This window comes from Scyliorhinus torazame, unplaced genomic scaffold (genome assembly GCF_047496885.1).
Source record: "Scyliorhinus torazame isolate Kashiwa2021f unplaced genomic scaffold, sScyTor2.1 scaffold_842, whole genome shotgun sequence".
NCBI classification, from domain to species: Eukaryota; Metazoa; Chordata; class Chondrichthyes; order Carcharhiniformes; family Scyliorhinidae; genus Scyliorhinus; species Scyliorhinus torazame.
The window spans coordinates 12,501-36,057 of record NW_027308569.1 but is presented as its reverse complement, the minus strand read 5'-3'; the positions used below and the strand labels follow the sequence as shown (position 1 = coordinate 36,057).

Here is a 23,557-nt window from a genome sequence, read left to right as displayed (position 1 = left end):
TGCCTGGTGCTCGTCACAGAACAGACAAAACCGGCACTCTTCACGAGGCCCGCCTTCTTTCTGGAACTTTCTCTCTGGCCCCACCAACCGCAGGCCCCATTAGGAGAAGACTGCTAACTGCCCATTTCCTGATTGGCTGCTTGCCAAGTCCATCAAATCATCATCACCGGTTCTGCCGCAGAACCTAAAGAGGACGTCTCGGCCTGGCCCATCACGACAGGGACTCCAGCTGTGACTAAAGTCTGTAGTTGAATCAGAAATCCGAGAGGGGGTAGTAACGCTGTGACAGCTTAACCAAAAGACAGACAGCAGGGTGTGGATGAATAGGGGAACACAGCACAGACAAAAAGGGTTTGCAACAACATCTTAACAGTCCTTAAATCAAGCAGGATTCACGGGTGTGTATCTTTGAGTTAAGCAGCAGAATTCAGATGTTAACGTCAAGCAGACTGGTTCCAAGCTTGGCGGCAGGGAGAGAGGGCGTTGGGGTGCGACTCGGTTTGATGGATTGCCTGGTGGATAATGAATGGGCCCAAAAGGCTGTGCTCGGCCCGGTAATGGGCGGTGATTGGGTCCTATCCCAGTTTTCAGAGTCCCAAGGATTCTCAGTTTGACTCCTGGAAGCTTGAAGAGAAGGTCGTGCTCCCGTCTCCTCCGTCTTTCTCTCCGGCAAGCCAGCGGGTTCCTCTACATCTCAACCTGCAGAGGACCGGAACAAACCCATCGACGGTGAAAAGCAGTGCAGGCGGGAAACAAATCCCGTAAGCTGCCATTGCTGCAATTCGGAAATTGCAGAGGACCTGGCCGGACAAATCTGCAGCGATGACCATTATAGGCTGTGGACAGAGACTTTAGCCTACAGGCTCGCTGTGAAGGAAAGAGTCATCAAAACCATCGTCTGAAACAATGACACTTTTTCCTATTGATTAAACGGCATTGAGGACAGAACGGCCACACCCAACCCCTATTTCCTACCATTGCGGACGACACAAAGGTTGGTGGAATTGCGGATAGCGATGAGGACTGTCAGAGGATACAGCAGGATTTAGATCGTTTGGAGACTTGGGCGGAGAGATGGCAGATGGAGTTTAATCCAGACAAATGTGAGGTCATGCATTTTGGAAGGTCTAATGCAGGTAGGGAATATACAGTGAATGGTAGAACCCTCAAGAGTATTGAAAGTCAAAGAGATCTAGGAGTACAGGTCCACAGGTCACTGAAAGGGGCAACACAGGTGGAGAAGGTAGTCAAGAAGGCATACGGCATGCTTGCCTTCATTGGCCGGGGCATTGAGTATAAGAATTGGCAAGTCATGTTGCAGCTGTATAGAACCTTAGTTAGGCCACACTTGGAGTATAGTGTTCAATTCTGGTCGCCACACTACCAGAAGGATGTGGAGGCGTTAGAGAGGGTGCAGCAGAGATTTACCAGGATGCTGTACCCTGAAAGTGGCAACGCAGGTCGATAGAGTGGTCAAGAAGGCATACAGCATGCTTGCCTTCATCGGACGGGGTATTGAGTACAAGAGTCGGCAGGTCATGTTACAGTTGTACCGGACTTTGGTTAGGCCACATTTGGAATACTGCGTGCAGTTCTGGTCGCCGCATTACCAGAAGGGTGTGGATGCTTTAGAGAGGGTGCAGAGGAGGTTCACCAGGATGTTGCCTGGTATGGAGGGCGCTAGCTATGAAGGAAGGTTGAGTAGATTAGGATTGTTTTCATTGGAAAGACAGAGGTTGAGGGGGGAACGCATTGAGGTCTACAAAATTATGAGGGGTATGGACAGGGTGGATAGCAACAAGCTTTTTCCAAGAGTGGGGGTGTCGATTACAAGGGGTCACGATTTCAAGGTGAGAGGGCGAAAGTTTCAGGGAGATGTGCGTGTAAAGTTTTTTTACGCAGAGGGTGGTGGGTGCCTGGAATGCTTTGCCAGCGGAGGTGGTAGAGGCGGGCACGATAGCATCACTTAAGATGCATCTAGACAGATATATGAACAGCGGGGAACAGAGGGAAATAGATCCTTGGAAAATAGGCGACAAGTTTAGATAAAGGATCTGGATCGGCGCAGGCTGGGAGGGCCGAAGGGCCTGTTCCTGGGCTGTAATTTTCTTTGTTCTTTGTTGGTATGGAGGGCATTAGCTCTGAGGAGCGGTTGAATAAACTCGGTTTGTTCTCACTGGAACGACGGAGGTTGAGGGGCGACCTGATATAGGTCTACAAAATTATGAGGGGCATAGACAGAGTGGATAGTCAGAGGCTTTTTCCCAGGGTAGAGGGGTCAATTACTAGGGGGCATAGGTTTAAGGTGAGAGGGGCAAGGTTTAGAGTAGATGTACGAGGCAAGTTTTTTACGCAGAGGGTAGTGGGTGCCTGGAACTCGCTACCGGAGGAGGTGGTGGAAGCAGGGACGATAGTGACATTTAAGGGGCATCTTGACAAATACATGAACAGGATGGGAATAGAGGGATACGGACCCAGGAAGTGTAGAAGATTGTAGTTTAGTCGGGCAGCATGGTTGGCACAGGCTTGGAGGGCCGAAGGGCCTGTTCCTGTGCTGTACATTTCTTTGTTCTTTGATCTTAGTTCATCCTCTGTCTATTTGGGTGTTCCAACCCCCTTGCGATCCACCACCATCTGCTCATATTTCGAAAAATTAAGGTTGCGGGGAGGGTGCGGTGAGGTGATTGAGGGGGGATGCAGGCAATTAAAGGATTCAACAGGGCTGGGATAGACGAGGTGAGGTGGGGGGGGGGGGGCGGTGGAGTGCCAAACAAGAGGGGAAAAGCTCGATCTTAAAGCCGGCCTTTCGGAGCGGGGGTGACAATGATTGGACATATGTCGGGAAAAGGGACATTCGGGTAAGTTGGGATACAGATCACGTGAGGGGATGCAGTTGGTGGGCCATCTCTGCCTGACTGGGGCCTATAAGCCTCAAAGGAGGCCTCAGGCCTCAGGCCTAAGGCCTAAAGATTGGCACCATTTGAAGACGAGACTCTTACCGTGAGAAACACCTCATGGTCGAAGCAGTAAGCATCGTTTGCTACCTCCTGATGTCTCGTGATGTCTCTCTCCAGATTGCCAACAAGAACCCTTGATGAGAGTCGCTTCACGTCCATTTTAAGCTCGTACGTCAAATTGGCTTGGAGATTGCCCTTCCCTGAGAGACGGAAGATCAGTTAGTTGGGCAATACGAACACTTCAAAATTCATCGGAACTTTAGCGGGTTCCCAGCAAAAGACCTCGGTGCGGGAAACGTACCGCGACGGGAAGCACGGTCAGAGAGTCAGTGCTGAGTGAGTGCCGCACTGTCAGAGGGTCAGTGCTGAGTGAGTGCCACACTGGCGGAGGGTCAGTACTGAGGGAGCGCCGCACTGTCAGAGGGTCAGTACTGAGGGAGTCCCGCACTGTCAGAGGGTCAGTACTGAGGGAGTGGGGCACTGTCAGAGGGTCAGTACTGAGGGGGTGCCGCACTGTCAGAGGGTCAGTACTGAGGGAGCGCCGCACTGTCAGAGGGTCAGTACTGAGGGAGTGCCGCACTGTCAGAGGGTCAGTACTGAGGGAGTGCTGCACTGTCAGAGGGTCAGTACTGAGGGAGTGCCGCACTGTCAGAGGGTCAGTACTGAGGGAGTGCCGCACTGTCAGAGGGTCAGTACTGAGGGAGTGCTGCACTGTCAGAGGGTCAGTACTGAGGGAGTGCCGCACTGTCAGAGGGTCAGTACTGAGGGAGTGCTGCACTGTCAGAGGGTCAGTACTGAGGGAGTGCTGCACTGTCAGAGGGTCAGTACTGAGGGAGTGCTGCACTGTCAGAGGCTCAGTACTGAGGGAGTGCCGCACTGTCAGAGGGTCAGTAATGAGGGAGCGCCGCACTGTCAGAGGGTCAGTACTGAGGGAATGCTGCAATGTCAGAGGGTCAGTACTGAGGGAGTGCCGCACTGTCAGAGGGTCAGTACTGAGGGAGTGCCGCACTGTCAGAGGGTCAGTACTGAGGGAGTGCTGCACTGTCAGAGGGTCAGTACTGAGGGAGTGCCGCACTGTCAGAGGGTCAGTACTGAGGGAGTGCTGCACTGTCAGAGGGTCAGTACTGAGGGAGTGCTGCACTGTCAGAGGGTCAGTACTGAGGGAGTGCTGCACTGTCAGAGGCTCAGTACTGAGGGAGTGCCGCACTGTCAGAGGGTCAGTAATGAGGGAGCGCCGCACTGTCAGAGGGTCAGTACTGAGGGAATGCTGCAATGTCAGAGGGTCAGTACTGAGGGAGTGCCGCACTGTCAGAGGGTCAGTACTGAGGGAGTGCCGCACTGTCAGAGGGTCAGTACTGAGGGAGCGCCGCACTGTCCGAGGGTCAGTACTGAGGGAGTGCTGCACTGTCAGAGGTTCAGTACTGAGGGAGTGCCGCACTGTCAGAGGGTCAGTACTGAGGGAGTGCCTCACTGTCAGAGGGTCAGTACTGAGGGAGAGCCGCACTGTCAGAGGGTCAGTACTGAGAGAGTGCCGCACTGTCAGAGGGTCAGTACTGAGGTAGTCCTGCACTGTCAGAGGGTCAGTACTGAGGGAGTGCCGCACTGTCAGAGGGTCAGTACTGAGGGAGTGCCACACTGTCAGAGGGTCAGTACAGAGGGAGTGCCGCACTGTCAGAGGGTCAGTACAGAGGGAGTGCCGCACTGTCAGAGGGTCAGTACTGAGGGAGTGCCGCACTGTCAGAGGGTCAGTACTGAGGGAGTGCTGCACTGTCAGAGGGTCAGTACTGAGGGAGTGCTGCACTGTCAGAGGGTGAGTACTGAGGTAGCCCTGCACTGTCAGGGGGTCAGTACTGAGGGAGCGCCGCACTGTCAGAGGGTCAGTACTGAGGGAGTGCCGCACTGTCAGAGGGTCAGTACTGAGGTAGTCCTGCACTGTCAGAGGGTCAGTACTGAGGGAGTGCCGCAATGTCAGAGGGTCAGTACTGAGGTAGTCCTGCACTGTCAGGGGGTCAGTACTGAGGGAGCGCCGCACTGTCAGAGGGTCAGTACTGAGGGAGTGCTGCACTGTCAGAGGGTCAGTACTGAGGGAGTGCTGCACTGTCAGAGGGTGAGGACTGAGGGAGTGCCGCACCGTCAGAGGGTGAGTACTGAGGGAGCGCCGCACTGTCAGAGGGTCAGTACTGAGGGAGTGCTGCACTGTCAGAGGGTCAGTACTGAGGGAGCCCCGCACTGTCAGAGGGTCAGTACTGAGGGAGTGCCGCACTGTCAGAGGGTCAGTACTGAGGGAGTGCGGCACTGTCAGAGCGTCAGTACTGAGGGAGTGCTGCACTGTCAAGAGAGTCAGTACTGAGGGGGTGCTGCACAGTCAGAGGGTCAGTACTGAGGGAGTGCGGCACTGTCAGAGGGTCAGTACTGATGGAGTGCCGCACTGTCAGAGAGTCAGTACTGAGGGAGTGCCGCACTGTCAGACATTCAGTACTGAGGGGGTGCTGCACTGTCAGAGGGTCAGTACTGAGGGAGGGCAGCACTGTCAGAGGGTCAGAACTGAGGGAGTGCTGCACTGTCAGAGAGTCAGTACTGAGGGAGTGCCGCACTGTCGGAGGGTCAGTACTGAGGGAATGCTGCACTGTCAGAGGGTCAGTACTGAGGGAGCGCCGCAGTGTCAGAGGGTCAGTGCTGAGGGACTGCCGCACTGTCAGAGGGTCAGTACAGAGCGAGTGCTGCACTGTCAGAGGGTCAGTACTGAGGGAGTGCCGCACTGTCAGAGGGTCAGTACTGAGGGAGCGCCGCACTGTCAGGGGGTCAGCACTGAGGAAGTCCTGCACTGTCAGAGGGTCAGTACTGAGGGAGTGCCGCACTGTCAGAGGGTCAGTACTGAGGGAGTGCTGCACTGTCAGAGGGTCAGTACTGAGGGAGCGCCGCACTGTCAGGGGGTCAGCACTGAGGAAGTCCTGCACTGTCAGAGGGTCAGTACTGAGGGAGTGCCGCACTGTCAGAGGGTCAGTACTGAGGGAGTGCTGCACTGTCAGAGGGTCAGTACAGAGGGAGTGCCGCACTGTCAGAGGGTCAGTACTGAGGGAGTGCTGCACTGTCAGAGGGTCAGTACTGAGGGAGTGCCGCACTGTCAGAGGGTCAGTACTGAGGGAGTGCCGCACTGTCAGAGGGTCAGTACTGAGGGAGTGTCGCACTGTCCGAGGCTCAGTACTAAGGGAGTGCTGCACTGTCAGAGGGTCAGTACTGAGGGAGTGCCGCACTGTCAGAGGGTCAGTACTGAGGGAGTGCCGCACTGTCAGAGGGTCAGTACTGAGGGAGTGCCGCACTGTCAGAGGGTCAGTACTGAGGGAGTGTCGCACTGTCAGAGGGTCAGTACTGAGGGAGTGCCGCGCTGTCAGAGGGTCAGTACTGAGCGAGTGCTGCACTGTCAGAGGGTCAGTACTGAGGGAGCGCCGCACTGTCAGAGGGTCAGCACTGAGGGAGTCCTGCACTGTCAGAGGGTCAGTACTGAGGGAGTGCCGCACTGTCAGAGGGTCAGTACTGAGGGAGTGCCGCACTGTCAGAAGGTCAGTACTGAGGGAGCGACACACTGTCAGAGGGTCAGTACTGAGGGAGCGCCGCACTGTCAGAGGGTCAGTACTGAGGGAGTGCTGTACTGTCAGAGGGTCAGTACTGAGGGAGTACCACACTGTCAGAGGATCAGTACTGAGGGAGTACTGCACTGTCAGAGGCTCAGTACTGAGGGAGTGCTGCACTTTCAGAGGGTCAGTACTGAGGGAGTGCAGCACTGTCAGAGGGTCAGTACTGAGGGAGTGTTGCACTGTCAGAGGGTCAGTGCTGAGGGAGCGCCGCACTGTCAGAGGGTCAGTACTGAGCGAGTGCTGCACTGTCAGAGGGTCAGTACTGAGGGAGTGCTGCACTGTCAGAGGGTCAGTACTGAGGGAGTGCCGCACCGTCAGAGGGTGAGTACTGAGGGAGCACCGCACTGTAAGAGGGTCAGTACTGAGGGAGTGCTGCACTGTCAGAGGGTCAGTACTGAGGGAGCGCCGCACTGTCAGAGGGTCAGTACTGAGGGAGTGCCGCACTGTCAGAGGGTCAGTACTGAGGGAGCGCCGCACTGTCAGGGGGTCAGCACTGAGGGAGTCCTGCACTGTCAGAGGGTCAGTACTGAGGGAGTGCCGCACTGTCAGAGGGTCAGTACAGAGGGAGTGCCGCACTGTCAGAGGGTCAGTACTGAGGGAGTGCTGCACTGTCAGAGGGTCAGTACTGAGGGAGTGCCGCACTGTCAGAGGGTCAGTACTGAGGGAGTGCCGCACTGTCAGAGGGTCAGTACTGAGGGAGTGTCGCACTGTCAGAGGCTCAGTACTGAGGGAGTGCTGCACTGTCAGAGGGTCAGTACTGAGGGAGTGCCGCACTGTCAGAGGGTCAGTACTGAGGGAGTGCCGCACTGTCAGAGGGTCAGTACTGAGGGAGTGCCGCACTGTCAGAGGGTCAGTACTGAGGGAGTGTCGCACTGTCAGAGGGTCAGTACTGAGGGAGTGCCGCGCTGTCAGAGGGTCAGTACTGAGCGAGTGCTGCACTGTCAGAGGGTAAGTACTGAGGGAGCGCCGCACTGTCAGAGGGTCAGCACTGAGGGAGTCCTGCACTGTCAGAGGGTCAGTACTGAGGGAGTGCCGCACTGTCAGAGGGTCAGTACTGAGGGAGTGCCGCACTGTCAGAGGGTCAGTACTGAGGGAGCGACACACTGTCAGAGGGTCAGTACTGAGGGAGCGCCGCACTGTCAGAGGGTCAGTACTGAGGGAGTGCTGTACTGTCAGAGGGTCAGTACTGAGGGAGTACCACACTGTCAGAGGATCAGTACTGAGGGAGTACTGCACTGTCAGAGGCTCAGTACTGAGGGAGTGCTGCACTTTCAGAGGGTCAGTACTGAGGGAGTGCCGCACTGTCAGAGGGTCAGTACTGAGGGAGTGTCGCACTGTCAGAGGGTCAGTACTGAGGGAGTGCCGCGCTGTCAGAGGGTCAGTACTGAGCGAGTGCTGCACTGTCAGAGGGTCAGTACTGAGGGAGTGCTGCACTGTCAGAGGGTCAGTACTGAGGGAGTGCCGCACCGTCAGAGGGTGAGTACTGAGGGAGCACCGCACTGTCAGAGGGTCAGTACTGAGGGAGTGCTGCACTGTCAGAGGGTCAGTACTGAGGGAGCGCCGCACTGTCAGAGGGTCAGTACCGAGGGAGTGCGGCACTGTCAGAGGGTCAGTACTGAGGGAGTGCTGCACTGTCAAGAGAGTCAGTACTGAGGGGGTGCTGCACAGTCAGAGGGTCAGTACAGAGGGAGTGCCGCACTGTCAGAGGGTCAGTACTGAGGGAGTGCTGCACTGTCAGAGGGTCAGTACAGAGGGAGTGCCGCACTGTCAGAGGGTCAGTACTGAGGGAGTGCTGCACTGTCAGAGGGTCAGCACTGAGGTAGTCCTGCACTGTCAGAGGGTCAGTACTGAGGGAGTGCCGCACTGTCAGAGGGTGAGTACTGAGGTAGTCCTGCACTGTCAGGGGGTCAGTACTGAGGGAGCGCCGCACTGTCAGAGGGTCAGCACTGAGGTAGTCCTGCACTGTCAGAGGGTCAGTACTGAGGGAGTGCTGAACTGTCAGAGGGTCAGTACTGAGGGAGTGCTGCACTGTCAGAGGGTGAGTACTGAGGTAGTCCTGCACTGTCAGGGGGTCAGTACTGAGGGAGCGCCGCACTGTCAGAGGGTCAGCACTGAGGTAGTCCTGCACTGTCAGAGGGTCAGTACTGAGGGAGTGCTGAACTGTCAGAGGGTCAGTACTGAGGGAGTGCTGCACTGTCAGAGGGTGAGGACTGAGGGAGTGCCGCACCGTCAGAGGGTCAGTACTGAGGGAGTGCTGCACTGTCAGAGGGTCAGTACTGAGGGAGCGCCGCACTGTCAGAGGGTCAGTACTGAGGGAGCGCCGCACTGTCAGAGGGTCAGTACTGAGGGAGCGCCGCACTGTCAGAGGGTCAGTACTGAGGGAGTGCTGCACTGTCAAGAGAGTCAGTACTGAGGGGGTGCTGCACAGTCAGAGGGTCAGTACTGAGGGAGTGCGGCACTGTCAGAGGGTCAGTACTGATGGAGTGCCGCACTGTCAGAGAGTCAGTACTGAGGGAGTGCCGCACTGTCAGACATTCAGTACTGAGGGGGTGCTGCACTGTCAGAGGGTCAGTACTGAGGGAGGGCAGCACTGTCAGAGGGTCAGAACTGAGGGAGTGCCGCACTGTCAGAGAGTCAGTACTGAGGGAGTGCCGCACTGTCAGACATTCAGTACTGAGGGGGTGCTGCACTGTCAGAGGGTCAGTACTGAGGGAGGGCAGCACTGTCAGAGGGTCAGTACTGAGGGAGTGCCGCACTGTCGGAGGGTCAGTACTGAGGGAATGCTGCACTGTCAGAGGGTCAGTACTGAGGGAGCGCCGCAGTGTCAGAGGGTCAGTACTGAGGGACTGCCGCACTGTCAGAGGGTCAGTACAGAGCGAGTGCTGCACTGTCAGAGGGTCAGTACTGAGGGAGTGCCGCACTGTCAGAGGGTCAGTACTGAGGGAGCGCCGCACTGTCAGGGGGTCAGCACTGAGGAAGTCCTGCACTGTCAGAGGGTCAGTACTGAGGGAGTGCCGCACTGTCAGAGGGTCAGTACTGAGGGAGTGCTGCACTGTCAGAGGGTCAGTACTGAGGGAGCGCCGCACTGTCAGGGGGTCAGCACTGAGGAAGTCCTGCACTGTCAGAGGGTCAGTACTGAGGGAGTGCCGCACTGTCAGAGGGTCAGTACTGAGGGAGTGCTGCACTGTCAGAGGGTCAGTACAGAGGGAGTGCCGCACTGTCAGAGGGTCAGTACTGAGGGAGTGCTGCACTGTCAGAGGGTCAGTACTGAGGGAGTGCCGCACTGTCAGAGGGTCAGTACTGAGGGAGTGCCGCACTGTCAGAGGGTCAGTACTGAGGGAGTGTCGCACTGTCAGAGGCTCAGTACTAAGGGAGTGCTGCACTGTCAGAGGGTCAGTACTGAGGGAGTGCCGCACTGTCAGAGGGTCAGTACTGAGGGAGTGCCGCACTGTCAGAGGGTCAGTACTGAGGGAGTGCCGCACTGTCAGAGGGTCAGTACTGAGGGAGTGTCGCACTGTCAGAGGGTCAGTACTGAGGGAGTGCTGCACTGTCAGAGGGTCAGTACTGAGGGAGTGCCGCGCTGTCAGAGGGTCAGTACTGAGCGAGTGCTGCACTGTCAGAGGGTCAGTACTGAGGGAGCGCCGCACTGTCAGAGGGTCAGCACTGAGGGAGTCCTGCACTGTCAGAGGGTCAGTACTGAGGGAGTGCCGCACTGTCAGAGGGTCAGTACTGAGGGAGTGCCGCACTGTCAGAAGGTCAGTACTGAGGGAGCGACACACTGTCAGAGGGTCAGTACTGAGGGAGTGCTGCACTGTCAGAGGGTCAGTACTGAGGGAGTGCCGCACTGTCAGAGGGTCAGTCAGTACTGAGGGAGTGCCGCACTGTCAGAGGGTCAGTACTGAGGGAGTGCCGCACTGTCAGAGGGTCAGGACTGAGGGAGTGTCGCACTGTCAGAGGGTCAGTACTGAGGGAGTGCCGCGCTGTCAGAGGGTCAGTACTGAGCGAGTGCTGCACTGTCAGAGGGTCAGTACTGAGGGAGCGCCGCACTGTCAGAGGGTCAGCACTGAGGGAGTCCTGCACTGTCAGAGGGTCAGTACTGAGGGAGTGCCGCACTGTCAGAGGGTCAGTACTGAGGGAGTGCCGCACTGTCAGAGGGTCAGTACTGAGGGAGCGACACACTGTCAGAGGGTCAGTACTGAGGGAGCGCCGCACTGTCAGAGGGTCAGTACTGAGGGAGTGCTGTACTGTCAGAGGGTCAGTACTGAGGGAGTACCACACTGTCAGAGGATAAGTACTGAGGGAGTACTGCACTGTCAGAGGCTCAGTACTGAGGGAGTGCTGCACTTTCAGAGGGTCAGTACTGAGGGAGTGCCGCACTGTCAGAGGGTCAGTACTGAGGGAGTGTCGCACTGTCAGAGGGTCAGTACTGAGGGAGTGCCGCGCTGTCAGAGGGTCAGTACTGAGCGAGTGCTGCACTGTCAGAGGGTCAGTACTGAGGGAGTGCTGCACTGTCAGAGGGTCAGTACTGAGGGAGTGCCGCACCGTCAGAGGGTGAGTACTGAGGGAGCACCGCACTGTCAGAGGGTCAGTACTGAGGGAGTGCTGCACTGTCAGAGGGTCAGTACTGAGGGAGCGCCGCACTGTCAGAGGGTCAGTACCGAGGGAGTGCAGCACTGTCAGAGGGTCAGTACTGAGGGAGTGCTGCACTGTCAAGAGAGTCAGTACTGAGGGGGTGCTGCACAGTCAGAGGGTCAGTACAGAGGGAGTGCCGCACTGTCAGAGGGTCAGTACTGAGGGAGTGCTGCACTGTCAGAGGGTCAGTACAGAGGGAGTGCCGCACTGTCAGAGGGTCAGTACTGAGGGAGTGCTGCACTGTCAGAGGGTCAGTACTGAGTGAGTGCCGCACTGTCAGAGGGTCAGTACTGAGGGAGTGCCGCACTGTCAGAGGGTCAGTACTGAGGGTGTCGCACTGTCAGAGGCTCAGTACTGAGGGAGTGCTGCACTGTCAGAGGGTCAGTACTGAGGGAGTGCCGCACTGTCAGAGGGTCAGTACTGAGGGAGTGCCGCACTGTCAGAGGGTCAGTACTGAGGGAGTGCCGCACTGTCAGAGGGTCAGTACTGAGGGAGTGTCGCACTGTCAGAGGGTCAGTACTGAGGGAGTGCCGCGCTGTCAGAGGGTCAGTACTGAGCGAGTGCTGCACTGTCAGAGGGTCAGTACTGAGGGAGCGCCGCACTGTCAGAGGGTCAGCACTGAGGGAGTCCTGCACTGTCAGAGGGTCAGTACTGAGGGAGTGCCGCACTGTCAGAGGGTCAGTACTGAGGGAGTGCCGCACTGTCAGAGGGTCAGTACTGAGGGAGCGACACACTGTCAGAGGGTCAGTACTGAGGGAGCGCCGCACTGTCAGAGGGTCAGTACTGAGGGAGTGCTGTACTGTCAGAGGGTCAGTACTGAGGGAGTACCACACTGTCAGAGGATCAGTACTGAGGGAGTGCTGAACTGTCAAGAGAGTCAGTACTGAGGGGGTGCTGCACAGTCAGAGGGTCAGTACTGAAGGAGTGCGGCACTGTCAGAGGGTCAGTACTGAGGGAGTGCCGCACTGTCAGAGGGTCAGCACTGAGGGAGTGCCGCACTGTCAGAGGGTCAGTACTGAGGGAGTGTCGCACTGTCAGAGGCTTAGTACTGAGGGAGTGCTGCACTGTCAGAGGGTCAGTACTGAGGGAGTGCCGCACTGTCAGAGGGTCAGTACTGAGGGAGTGCCGCACTGTCAGAGGGTCAGTACTGAGGGAGTGCCGCACTGTCAGAGGGTCAGTACTGAGGGAGTGTCGCACTGTCAGAGGGTCAGTACTGAGCGAGTGCTGCACTGTCAGAGGGTCAGTACTGAGGGAGCGCCGCACTGTCAGAGGGTCAGCACTGAGGGAGTCCTGCACTGTCAGAGGGTCAGTACTGAGGGAGCACCGCACTGTCAGAGGGTCAGCACTGAGGGAGTCCTGCACTGTCAGAGGGTCAGTACTGAGGGAGTGCCGCACTGTCAGAGGGTCAGTACTGAGGGAGTGCCGCACTGTCAGAGGGTCAGTACTGAGGGAGTGTCGCACTGTCAGAGGGTCAGTACTGAGGGAGTGCCGCGCTGTCAGAGGGTCAGTACTGAGCGAGTGCTGCACTGTCAGAGGGTCAGTACTGAGGGAGCGCCGCACTGTCAGAGGGTCAGCACTGAGGGAGTCCTGCACTGTCAGAGGGTCAGTACTGAGGGAGTGCCGCTCTGTCAGAGGGTCAGTACTGAGGGAGTGCCGCACTGTCAGAGGGTCAGTACTGAGGGAGCGACACACTGTCAGAGGGTCAGTACTGAGGGAGCGCCGCACTGTCAGAGGGTCAGTACTGAGGGAGTGCTGTACTGTCAGAGGGTCAGTACTGAGGGAGTACCACACTGTCAGAGGATCAGTACTGAGGGAGTACTGCACTGTCAGAGGCTCAGTACTGAGGGAGTGCTGCACTTTCAGAGGGTCAGTACTGAGGGAGTGCCGCACTGTCAGAGGGTCAGTACTGAGGGAGTGTCGCACTGTCAGAGGGTCAGTACTGAGGGAGTGCCGCGCTGTCAGAGGGTCAGTACTGAGCGAGTGCTGCACTGTCAGAGGGTCAGTACTGAGGGAGTGCTGCACTGTCAGAGGGTCAGTACTGAGGGAGTGCCGCACCGTCAGAGGGTGAGTACTGAGGGAGCACCGCACTGTCAGAGGGTCAGTACTGAGGGAGTGCTGCACTGTCAGAGGGTCAGTACTGAGGGAGCGCCGCACTGTCAGAGGGTCAGTACCGAGGGAGTGCGGCACTGTCAGAGGGTCAGTACTGAGGGAGTGCTGCACTGTCAAGAGAGTCAGTACTGAGGGGGTGCTGCACAGTCAGAGGGTCAGTACAGAGGGAGTGCCGCACTGTCAGAGGGTCAGTACTGAGGGAGTGCTGCACTGTCAGAGGGTCAGTACAGAGGGAGTGCCGCACTGTCAGAGGGTCAGTACTGAGGGAGTGCTGCACTGTCAGAGGGTCAGTACTGAGGGAGTGCCGCACTGTCAGAGGGTCAGTACTGAGGGAGTGCCGCACTGTCAGAGGGTCAGTACTGAGGGTGTCGCACTGTCAGAGGCTCAGTACTGAGGGAGTGCTGCACTGTCAGAGGGTCAGTACTGAGGGAGTGCCGCACTGTCAGAGGGTCAGTACTGAGGGAGTGCCGCACTGTCAGAGGGTCAGTACTGAGGGAGTGCCGCACTGTCAGAGGGTCAGTACTGAGGGAGTGTCGCACTGTCAGAGGGTCAGTACTGAGGGAGTGCCGCGCTGTCAGAGGGTCAGTACTGAGCGAGTGCTGCACTGTCAGAGGGTCAGTACTGAGGGAGCGCCGCACTGTCAGAGGGTCAGCACTGAGGGAGTCCTGCACTGTCAGAGGGTCAGTACTGAGGGAGTGCCGCACTGTCAGAGGGTCAGTACTGAGGGAGTGCCGCACTGTCAGAGGGTCAGTACTGAGGGAGCGACACACTGTCAGAGGGTCAGTACTGAGGGAGCGCCGCACTGTCAGAGGGTCAGTACTGAGGGAGTGCTGTACTGTCAGAGGGTCAGTACTGAGGGAGTACCACACTGTCAGAGGATCAGTACTGAGGGAGTGCTGAACTGTCAAGAGAGTCAGTACTGAGGGGGTGCTGCACAGTCAGAGGGTCAGTACTGAAGGAGTGCGGCACTGTCAGAGGGTCAGTACTGAGGGAGTGCCGCACTGTCAGAGGGTCAGTACTGAGGGAGTGCCGCACTGTCAGAGGGTCAGCACTGAGGGAGTTCCGCACTGTCAGAGGGTCAGTACTGAGGGTGCGCCGCACTGTCAGAGGGTCAGTACTGAGGGAGTGCCGCACTGTCAGAGGGTCAGCACTGAGGGAGTGCCGCACTGTCAGAGGGTCAGTACTGAGGGAGTGTCGCACTGTCAGAGGCTTAGTACTGAGGGAGTGCTGCACTGTCAGAGGGTCAGTACTGAGGGAGTGCCGCACTGTCAGAGGGTCAGTACTGAGGGAGTGCCGCACTGTCAGAGGGTCAGTACTGAGGGAGTGCCGCACTGTCAGAGGGTCAGTACTGAGGGAGTGTCGCACTGTCAGAGGGTCAGTACTGAGCGAGTGCTGCACTGTCAGAGGGTCAGTACTGAGGGAGCGCCGCACTGTCAGAGGGTCAGCACTGAGGGAGTCCTGCACTGTCAGAGGGTCAGTACTGAGGGAGCACCGTACTGTCAGAGGGTCAGCACTGAGGGAGTCCTGCACTGTCAGAGGGTCAGTACTGAGGGAGTGCCGCACTGTCAGAGGGTCAGTACTGAGGGAGTGCCGCACTGTCAGAGGGTCAGTACTGAGGGAGCGCCGCACCGTCAGAGGGTCAGTACTGAGGGAGCGACACACTGTCAGAGGGTCAGTACTGAGGGAGCGCCGCACTGTCAGAGGGTCAGTACTGTGGGAGTGCTGTACTGTCAGAGGGTCAGTACTGAGGGAGTACCACACTGTCAGAGGATCAGTACTGAGGGAGTACTGCACTGTCAGAGGCTCAGTACTGAGGGAGTGCTGCACTTTCAGAGGGTCAGTACTGAGGGAGTGCCGCACTGTCAGAGGGTCAGTACTGAGGGAGTGTCGCACTGTCAGAGGGTCAGTACTGAGGGAGTGCCGCGCTGTCAGAGGGTCAGTACTGAGGGAGTGCCGCGCTGTCAGAGGGTCAGTACTGAGGGAGTGCTGCACTGTCAGAGGGTCAGTACTGAGGGAGTGCCGCACTTTCAGAGGGTCAGTACTGAGGGAGTGCCGCACTGTCAGAGGGTCAGTACTGAGGGAGTGCCGCACTTTCAGAGGGTCAGTACTGAGGGAGTGCCGCACTTTCAGAGGGTCAGTACTGAGGGAGTGCCGCACTGTCAGAGGGTCAGTACTGAGGGAGTGTCGCACTGTCAGAGGGTCAGTACTGAGGGAGTGCTGCACTGTCAGAGGGTCAGTACTGAGGGAGTGCCGCACCGTCAGAGGGTGAGTACTGAGGGAGCACCGCACTGTCAGAGGGTCAGTACTGAGGGAGTGCTGCACTGTCAGAGGGTCAGTACTGAGGGAGCGCCGCACTGTCAGAGGGTCAGTACTGAGGGAGTGCGGCACTGTCAGAGGGTCAGTACTGAGGGAGTGCTGCACTGTCAAGAGAGTCAGTACTGAGGGGGTGCTGCACAGTCAGAGGGTCAGTACTGAGGGAGTGCGGCACTGTCAGAGGGTCAGTACTGATGGAGTGCCGCACTGTCAGAGAGTCAGTACTGAGGGAGTGCAGCACTGGCGGAGGGTCAGTACTGAGGGGGTGCTGCACTGTCAGAGGGTCAGTACTGAGGGAGCGCCGCACTGTCAGAGGGTCAGTACTGAGGGACTGCCGCACTGTCAGAGGGTCAGTACAGAGCGAGTGCTGCACTGTCAGAGGGTCAGTACTGAGGGAGTGTCGCACTGTCAGGGGGTCAGCACTGAGGGAGTCCTGCACTGTCAGAGGGTCAGTACTGAGGGAGTGCCGCACTGTCAGAGGGTCAGTACTGAGGGAGTCCCGCACTGTCAGAGGGTCAGTACTGAGGGAGCGCCACACTGTCAGAGGGTCAGTACTGAGGGAGCGCCGCACTGTCAGAGGGTCAGTACTGAGGGAGTACTGCACTGTCAGAGGCTCAGTACTGAGGGAGTGCTGCACTGTCAGAGGGTCAGTACTGAGGGAGTGCCGCACTGTCAGAGGGTCAGTACTGAGGGAGTGCCGCACTGTCAGAGGGTCAGTACTGAGGGACTGCCGCACTGTCAGAGGGTCAGTACAGAGCGAGTGCTGCACTGTCAGAGGGTCAGTAGTGAGGGAGTGCCGCACTGTCAGAGGGTCAGTACTGAGGGAGTGTCGCACTGTCAGAGGGTCAGTACTGAGGGAGTGCCGCGCTGTCAGAGGGTCAGTACTGAGCGAGTGCTGCACTGTCAGAGGGTCAGTACTGAGGGAGCGCTGCACTGTCAGAGGGTCAGCACTTAGGGAGTCCTGCACTGTCAGAGGGTCAGTACTGAGGGAGTGCCGCACTGTCAGAGGGTCAGTACTGAGGGAGTGCCGCACTGTCAGAGGGTCAGTACTGAGGGAGTGCTGTACTGTCAGAGGGTCAGTACTGAGGGAGTACCACACTGTCAGAGGGTCAGTACTGAGGGAGTACTGCACTGTCAGAGGCTCAGTACTGAGGGAGCGCCGCACTGTCAGACGGTCAGTACTGAGGGAGTGCTGCACTGTCAGAGGGTCAGCACTGAGGGAGCGCCGCACTGTCAGAGGGTCAGTACTGAGGGAGTGCTGTACTGTCAGAGGGTCAGTACTGAGGGAGTACCACACTGTCAGAGGGTCAGTACTGAGGGAGTACTGCACTGTCAGAGGCTCAATACTGAGGGAGTGCTGCACTTTCAGAGGGTCAGTACTGAGGGAGTGCTGCACTGTCAGAGGGTCAGTACTGAGGGAGTGCCGCACTGTCAGAGGGTCAGTACTGAGGGAGTGCTGCACTGTCAGAGAGTCAGTACTGAGGGAGTGCCGCACTGTCAGAGGGTCAGTACTGAGGGAGTGTCGCACTGTCAGAGGGTCAGTACTGAGGGAGTGCCGCGCTGTCAGAGGGTCAGTACTGAGCGAGTGCTGCACTGTCAGAGGGTCAGTACTGAGGGAGCGCCGCACTGTCAGAGGGTCAGTACTGAGGGAGTCCTGCACTGTCAGAGGGTCAGTACTGAGGGAGTGCCGCACTGTCAGAGGGTCAGTACTGAGGGAGTGCCGCACTGTCAGAGGGTCAGTACTGAGGGATCGCCACACTGTCAGAGGGTCAGTACTGAGGGAGCGCCGCACTATCAGAGGGTCAGTACTGAGGGAGTGCTGCACTGTCAGAGGGTCAGTACTGAGGGAGTGCCGCACTGTCAGAGGGTCAGTACTGAGGGAGCGCCGCACTGTCAGAGGGTCGGTACTGAGGGAGTGCCACACTGTCAGAGGGTCAGTACTGAGGGAGTGCTGCACTGTCAGAGGGTCAGCACTGAGGGAGTGCTGCACTGTCAGAGGGTCAGTACTGAGGGAGCGCCGCACTATCAGAGTGTCAGTACTGAGGGAGCGCTGCACTGTCAGAGGGTCAGTACAGAGGGAGTGTCGCACTGTCAGAGGGTCAGTACTGAGGGAGTGCCGGACTGTCAGAGGGTCAGTACTGAGGGAGTGCTGCAATGTCAGAGGCTCCGTACTGAGGGAGTGCCGCACTGTCAGAGGGTCAGTACTGAGGGAGAGCCGCACTGTCAGAGGGCCAGTACTGAGGGAGTGCCGCACTGTCAGAGGGTCAGTACTGAGGGAGTGCCGTACTGTCAGAGGGTCAGTACTGAGGGAGCGCCGCACTTTCAGAATGTCAGTACTGAGGGAGCGCCGCACTGTCAGAGGGTCAGTACTGAGGGAGTGCCGCACTGTCAGAGGGTCAGTACTGAGGGAGTGCCGCACTTTCAGAGGGTCAGTACTGAGGGAGTGCCGCACTGTCAGAGGGTCAGTACTGAGGGAGAGCTGCACTGTCAGAGGCTCCGTACTGAGGGAGTGCCGCACTGTCAGAGGGTCAGTACTGAGGGAGTGCCGCACTGTCAGAGGGTCAGTACTGAGGGAGAGCCGCACTGTCAGAGGGTCAGTACTGAGGGAGTGCTGCACTGTCAGAGGGTCAGCACTGAAGGAGTGCCGCACTGTCAGAGGGTCAGTATTGAGGGAGTGCCGCACTGTCAGAGGGTCAGTACTGAGGGAGGGCCGCACTGTCAGAGGGTCAGTACTGAGGGAGTGCCGCTCTGTCAGAGGGTCAGTACTGAGGGAGTGCTGCACTGTCAGAGGGTCAGTACTGAGGGAGTGCCGCACTGTCAGAGGGTCAGTACTGAGGAAGTGCCGCACTGTCAGAGGGTCAGTACTGAGGAAGTGCTGCACTGTCAGAGGGTCAGTACTGAGGGAGGGCCGCACTGTCAGAGGGTCAGTACTGAGGGAGCGCCGTACTGTCGGAAAAGGAGAGACAGATTTTGGAGAGTTTTAAACATTTGATTAAACACCTTGATTTGCAGAGGTGGCCAGAGACACATTGAAACACACGGTCAGATTGCTCACTGCTGTCCACACCTCCTCAGGAATGCCGGGACAGACAAACTTCCACAAAGCTATTTCTTCCGGGCTCGATATGATCGCAGCCGTTACATCAACCACTGGCCTTGACCTGGGGAGAGAATGGCTGTAGTTACCAGCGCAAACTGACAGGGATTCACACTCAGCCTGAACAAACACAGGAACAGGAGGAGGCCATTCAGCCCCTCTCCAGCCTGTTCCACAGGAACAGGAGGCCCATTCAGCCCCTCTCCAGCCTGTTACACAGGAACAGGAGGCCCATTCAGCCCCTCTCCAGCCTGTTACACAGGAACAGGAGGAGGCCCATTCAGCCCCTCTCCAGCCTGTTACACAGGAACAGGAGGAGGCCCATTCAGCCCCTCTCCAGCCTGTTACACAGGAACAGGAGGCCCATTCAGCCCCTCTCCAGCCTGTTACACAGGAACAGGAGGAGGCCCATTCAGCCCCTCTCCAGCCTGTTACCCAGGATCAGGAGGAGGCCCATTCAGCCCCTCTCTAGCCTGTTACACTTGAACAGGAGGAGGACCATTCAGCCCCTCTCCCGCCTGTTACACAGGAACAGGAGGAGGCCCATTCAGCACCTCTCCAGCCTGTTACACAGGAACAGGAGGAGACCCATTCAGCCCCTCTCCAGCCTGTTGCCCAGGAACAGGAGGAGGCCCATTCAGCCCCCCTCCAGCCTGTTACACAGGAACAGGAGGAGGCCCATTCAGCCCCTCTCCAGCTTGTTACACAGGAACAGGAGGAGGCCCATTCAGCCCCTCTCCAGCCTGTTACACAGGAACAGGAGGAGGCCCATTCAGCCTCTCTCCAGCCTGTTACACAGGAACAGGAGGAGGCCCATTCAGCCCCTCTCCAGCCTGTTACCCAGGAACAGGAGGAGGCCCATTCAGCCCCTCTCCAGCCTGTTACACAGGAACATGAGGAGACCCATTCAGCCCCTCTCCAGCCGGTTACACAGGAACAGGAGGAGGCCCATTCAGCCCCCCTCCAGCCTGTTACACAGGAACAGGAGGAGGCCCCATTCAGCCCCCTCCAGCCTGTTACACAGGAACAGGAGGAGGCCCCATTCAGCCCCTCTCCAGCCTGTTACACAGGAACAGGAGGAGGCCCATTCAGTCCCTCTCCAGCCTGTTACACAGGAACATGAGGAGGCCCCATTCAGCCCCTCTCCAGCCTGTTACACAGGAACAGGAGTAGGCCCATTCAGCCCCTCTCCAGTCTGTTACCCAGGAACAGGAGGAGGCCCATTCTGCCCCTCTCCAGCCTGTTACCCAGGAACAGGAGGAGGCCCATTCAGCCCCTCTCCAGCCTGTTACACAGGAACAGGAGGAGGCCCATTCAGCCCCTCTCCAGCCTGTTACACAGGAACAGGAGGAGGCCCCATTCAGCCCCTCTCCAGCCTGTTACACAGGAACAGGAGGAGACCCATTCAGCCCCTCTCCAGCCGGTTACACAGGAACAGGAGGAGGCCCATTCAGCCCCCCTCCAGCCTGTTAAACAGGAACAGGAGGAGGCCCCATTCAGCCCCTCTCCAGCCTGTTACACAGGAACAGGAGGAGGCCCATTCAGCCCCCCTCCAGCCTGTTACACAGGAACAGGAGGAGGCCCATTCAGCCCCTCTCCAGCCTGTTACACAGGAACAGGAGGCCCCATTCAGCCCCTCTCCAGCCTGTTACACAGGAACAGGAGGAGGCCCCATTCAGCCCCTCTCCAGCCTGTTACACAGGAACAGGAGGAGGCCCCATTCAGCCCCTCTCCAGCCTGTTACACAGGAACAGGAGGAGGCCCATTCAGCCCCTCTCCAGCCTGTTACTCAGGAACAGGAGGAGGACCATTCAGCCCCTCTCCAGCCTGTTACTCAGGAACAGTAGGAGGCCCATTCAGCCCCTCTCCAGCCTGTTATCCAGGAACAGGAGGAGGCCCATTCAGCCCCTCTCCAGCCTTGCAAAGGAACAGAAGGAGGCCCATTTAGCCCCATTTGAGCCTATTCCACCATTCGATCAGACGATAGCTGCCCTGAATATTAACTCCATCTCGTCACCTTTAATCCTCCCCCCACCCCCACAGAAATCCATCGCTCTCAATTTGACAAACTTTCCACAGAGTCCAGCTCGCCTTCAAACCTTTATTCGAGAGGGTCATGGGATGGGCGTTAATATTTCCACCGCCTTACCTCACTGCCAAACGTCCTGAGTCAAATGTTACGAATCTGCCCCTCCTAAACCGACCCCCTCCCCCGATCCTCCCGTTGGCAATGCTTGCTCTGTCTCCCTCGAACCCATCAAGCCCTTTAACCATCTTTACCCCCTCGATCAGCTCACCCCCTTCATATTCTGGGGCCCAGAGAACACAGACCTCAGATGGGTGCGAACCTGCCCTCGGGGGCCTGCCCCCGTCCCCGGGATCTTTCTGTGTAATCTGCCCCACTCTCCCCTCCGAGAGCACAACCTCCTTCCCGAGGCCCGGCCTGAAGCCTCGGGGAAGGCCCGTAGCAAAGGCGAGAGTGTTAACCGCCCATCAAACTAACAGCGGGTTGGGATACGAGCCGGTTTTGCTGTTTTAGTGGGAGTTCAGATAGCAGTTGAGGGTTATTGTGCCTCAGCCTTGGTTAAGGGGGGACTGTAAGTTTATTTTCTGGCGCTGTTGCATCACAGCACCAGGTTCGATTCCCGGCTTGGGTCACTGTCTGTGCGGAGTGTGCACGTTCTCCCCGTGTCTGCGTGGGTTTCCTCCGGGTGCTCCGGTTTCCTCCCACAAGTCCCGAAAGACGTGCTTGTTAGGTGAATTGGACATTCTGAATTCTCCCTCCGTGTACCCGAACAGGCGTCGGAATGTGGCGACTAGGGGCTTTTCACAGTAACTTCATTGCAGCGTTAATGTAAGCCTACTTGTGATAATAAAGATTATTATTATGTTGAAGATATTTTAATGCAGTGTTAGTAATAAAGTTTGTTTTAATTACCCTGCACCTTGTGGTATTATAGTCATTACGGTACCTGAGAGACTAAAGCTCCATTGGTAGAACCTGTATGCTTGCTATTGGCTAGAGTGTATAATAGCTCCGCCCTGCTAGGCGGGGTATAAGAGCCCGTGCCGCCCCAGCAGCCCTCATTCTGTACCTGAGCTGCTGGGGGAAACATCTAGCTTATTAAAGCCTTCAGTTGGACGACAACCTCGCTTTAGTGGTCATTGATCGTGCATCAATTTAATAAGCTAGATTTAAAAGGATTGAGCTCCGAATCAAGCCGGAGTGTCTGCAACTCAGCCCCCACGCGGCAAACTCAGCGGCAATCTTCAAACACTGGCTGGCGGGCTTTAAAGGATATCTCGGGACGGCACGAAAACACACCCACAGGAGAGCAGAAACTGCACGTCCTGCACTCAAGGGTGAGCCCGGAGATCTACACCCTCATCGAGGACACGGATGACTTTGATGCAGCAATGGAGCTGCTAAAAGGACATTATATTCGCCCGGTAAACCAGGTGTACGCCCGACACCTGCTAGCAACAAGGCGACAAACCCCTGGGGAATCGCTGGAAGAATTCTACCGTGCACTCCTGGTGTTGGGGATAAGCTGCAGCTGCCCGCAAGTTTCAGCGAGCGACCACACGGAACTCTTAGTCCGGGTCGCCTTCGTGGCAGGTATGCTTTTGTCACAAATCCGCCAGCGCCTGTTAGAGAAGGACACCCTGGGTCTCAAGGAGGCACCGGCCCTTGCAGGCTCCCTGGATGTGGCCTCCAGGAACGTCCACGCTTACGTTCCCGACCGCGCAGCAGCCCCCGGGCAGCGTGGAACCCCGCAGCGGCCGACCCCGAGACTTCCCCCGTTCCCCCACAGGCCTGCGCTGCAAGGCGGCCTGGCAGCCCCGAGGGGCCCCACTGCTACTTTTGCGGACAGGCCAAGCACCCCCGCCAGCGCTGCCCGGCCCGCGCAGCCACCTGCAAGGGATGCGGCAAAAAGGGCCATTTCGTGGGGGTCTGCCAGGCCCGAACGGTGGCCGCGCTCTCCGGCGGCGAATCCGGAACGCCACCACAAGCGCCTCCACGGGCCCCGCCGCCCCCACATCCCAGGGCCACGTGCGGACCCCGGGCGCCGCCATCTTGTTCCGCGGACGCCACGCTTGAGGGATGGGCGCCGCCATTTTGTGCACCCCCGGCCATGTGCGACCAATGGGAGCCGCCATCTTGGATGGGCCCCCAGGACCCCAGCTCGGCCGACCACACACTGCCTGAACAGAATTCCCAACTACTGCGATTGGCCTCGGTGACCCTGGATCAGTCTCGACCTCGAACACTCTCAACCACTACGACGACCTTTTCATCAACGGGCACGAGACGTCCTGCCTAATCGACTCTGGGAGCACGGAGAGCTTCATACACCCCGACACGGTAAGGCGCTGTTCTCTCCTCATCTACCCTGTTAATCAAAAAATCTCCCTGGCCTCCGGTTCCCACTCAGTGGAGATAAAGGGGTTTTGTGTAGCAAACCTCTCAGTCCAGGGAACGGAGTTTAAAAATTACCGGCTCTACGCCCTTTCCCACCTCTGCGCGGCCACACTCCTGGGTTTAGATTTCCAGTGTAATCTCCAAAGTCTGACATTCCAATTCGGCGGCCCTATACCCCCTCTCACTGTCTGCGGCCTCGCGACCCTTAAGGTCGACCCGCCTTCCCTGTTTGCGACCCTCACCCCGGATTGCAAACCCGTCGCCACCAGGAGCAGACGGTACAGTGCCCAGGACCGGACCTTCATCAGGTCAGAGTTCCAAAGGCTGCTGGGGGAAGGAGTCATTGAAGCTAGCAACAGACCCTGGAGAGCTCAAATAGTGGTGGTAAAGA

At 57.7% G+C, this 23,557-nt stretch overlaps 1 protein-coding gene across 1 annotated transcript in view; it reads right to left on the bottom strand.

The window, feature by feature from the left end:
* LOC140406752 (integrin alpha-D-like) overlaps window positions 1–23,557 on the bottom strand; it is a gene marked incomplete at its 3' end in the record, with an annotated part of 78,279 nt that overhangs the window by 52,142 nt on the left and 2,580 nt on the right. Inside the window, exons 2-3 of the mRNA XM_072494695.1 lie at window positions 18,647–18,807; window positions 3,000–3,157 (exon numbers count right to left, since the gene is read on the bottom strand). Coding sequence (XP_072350796.1) covers window positions 3,000–3,157; window positions 18,647–18,807 — 319 coding nt within the window. The remainder of the gene's footprint in view (window positions 1–2,999; window positions 3,158–18,646; window positions 18,808–23,557) is intronic.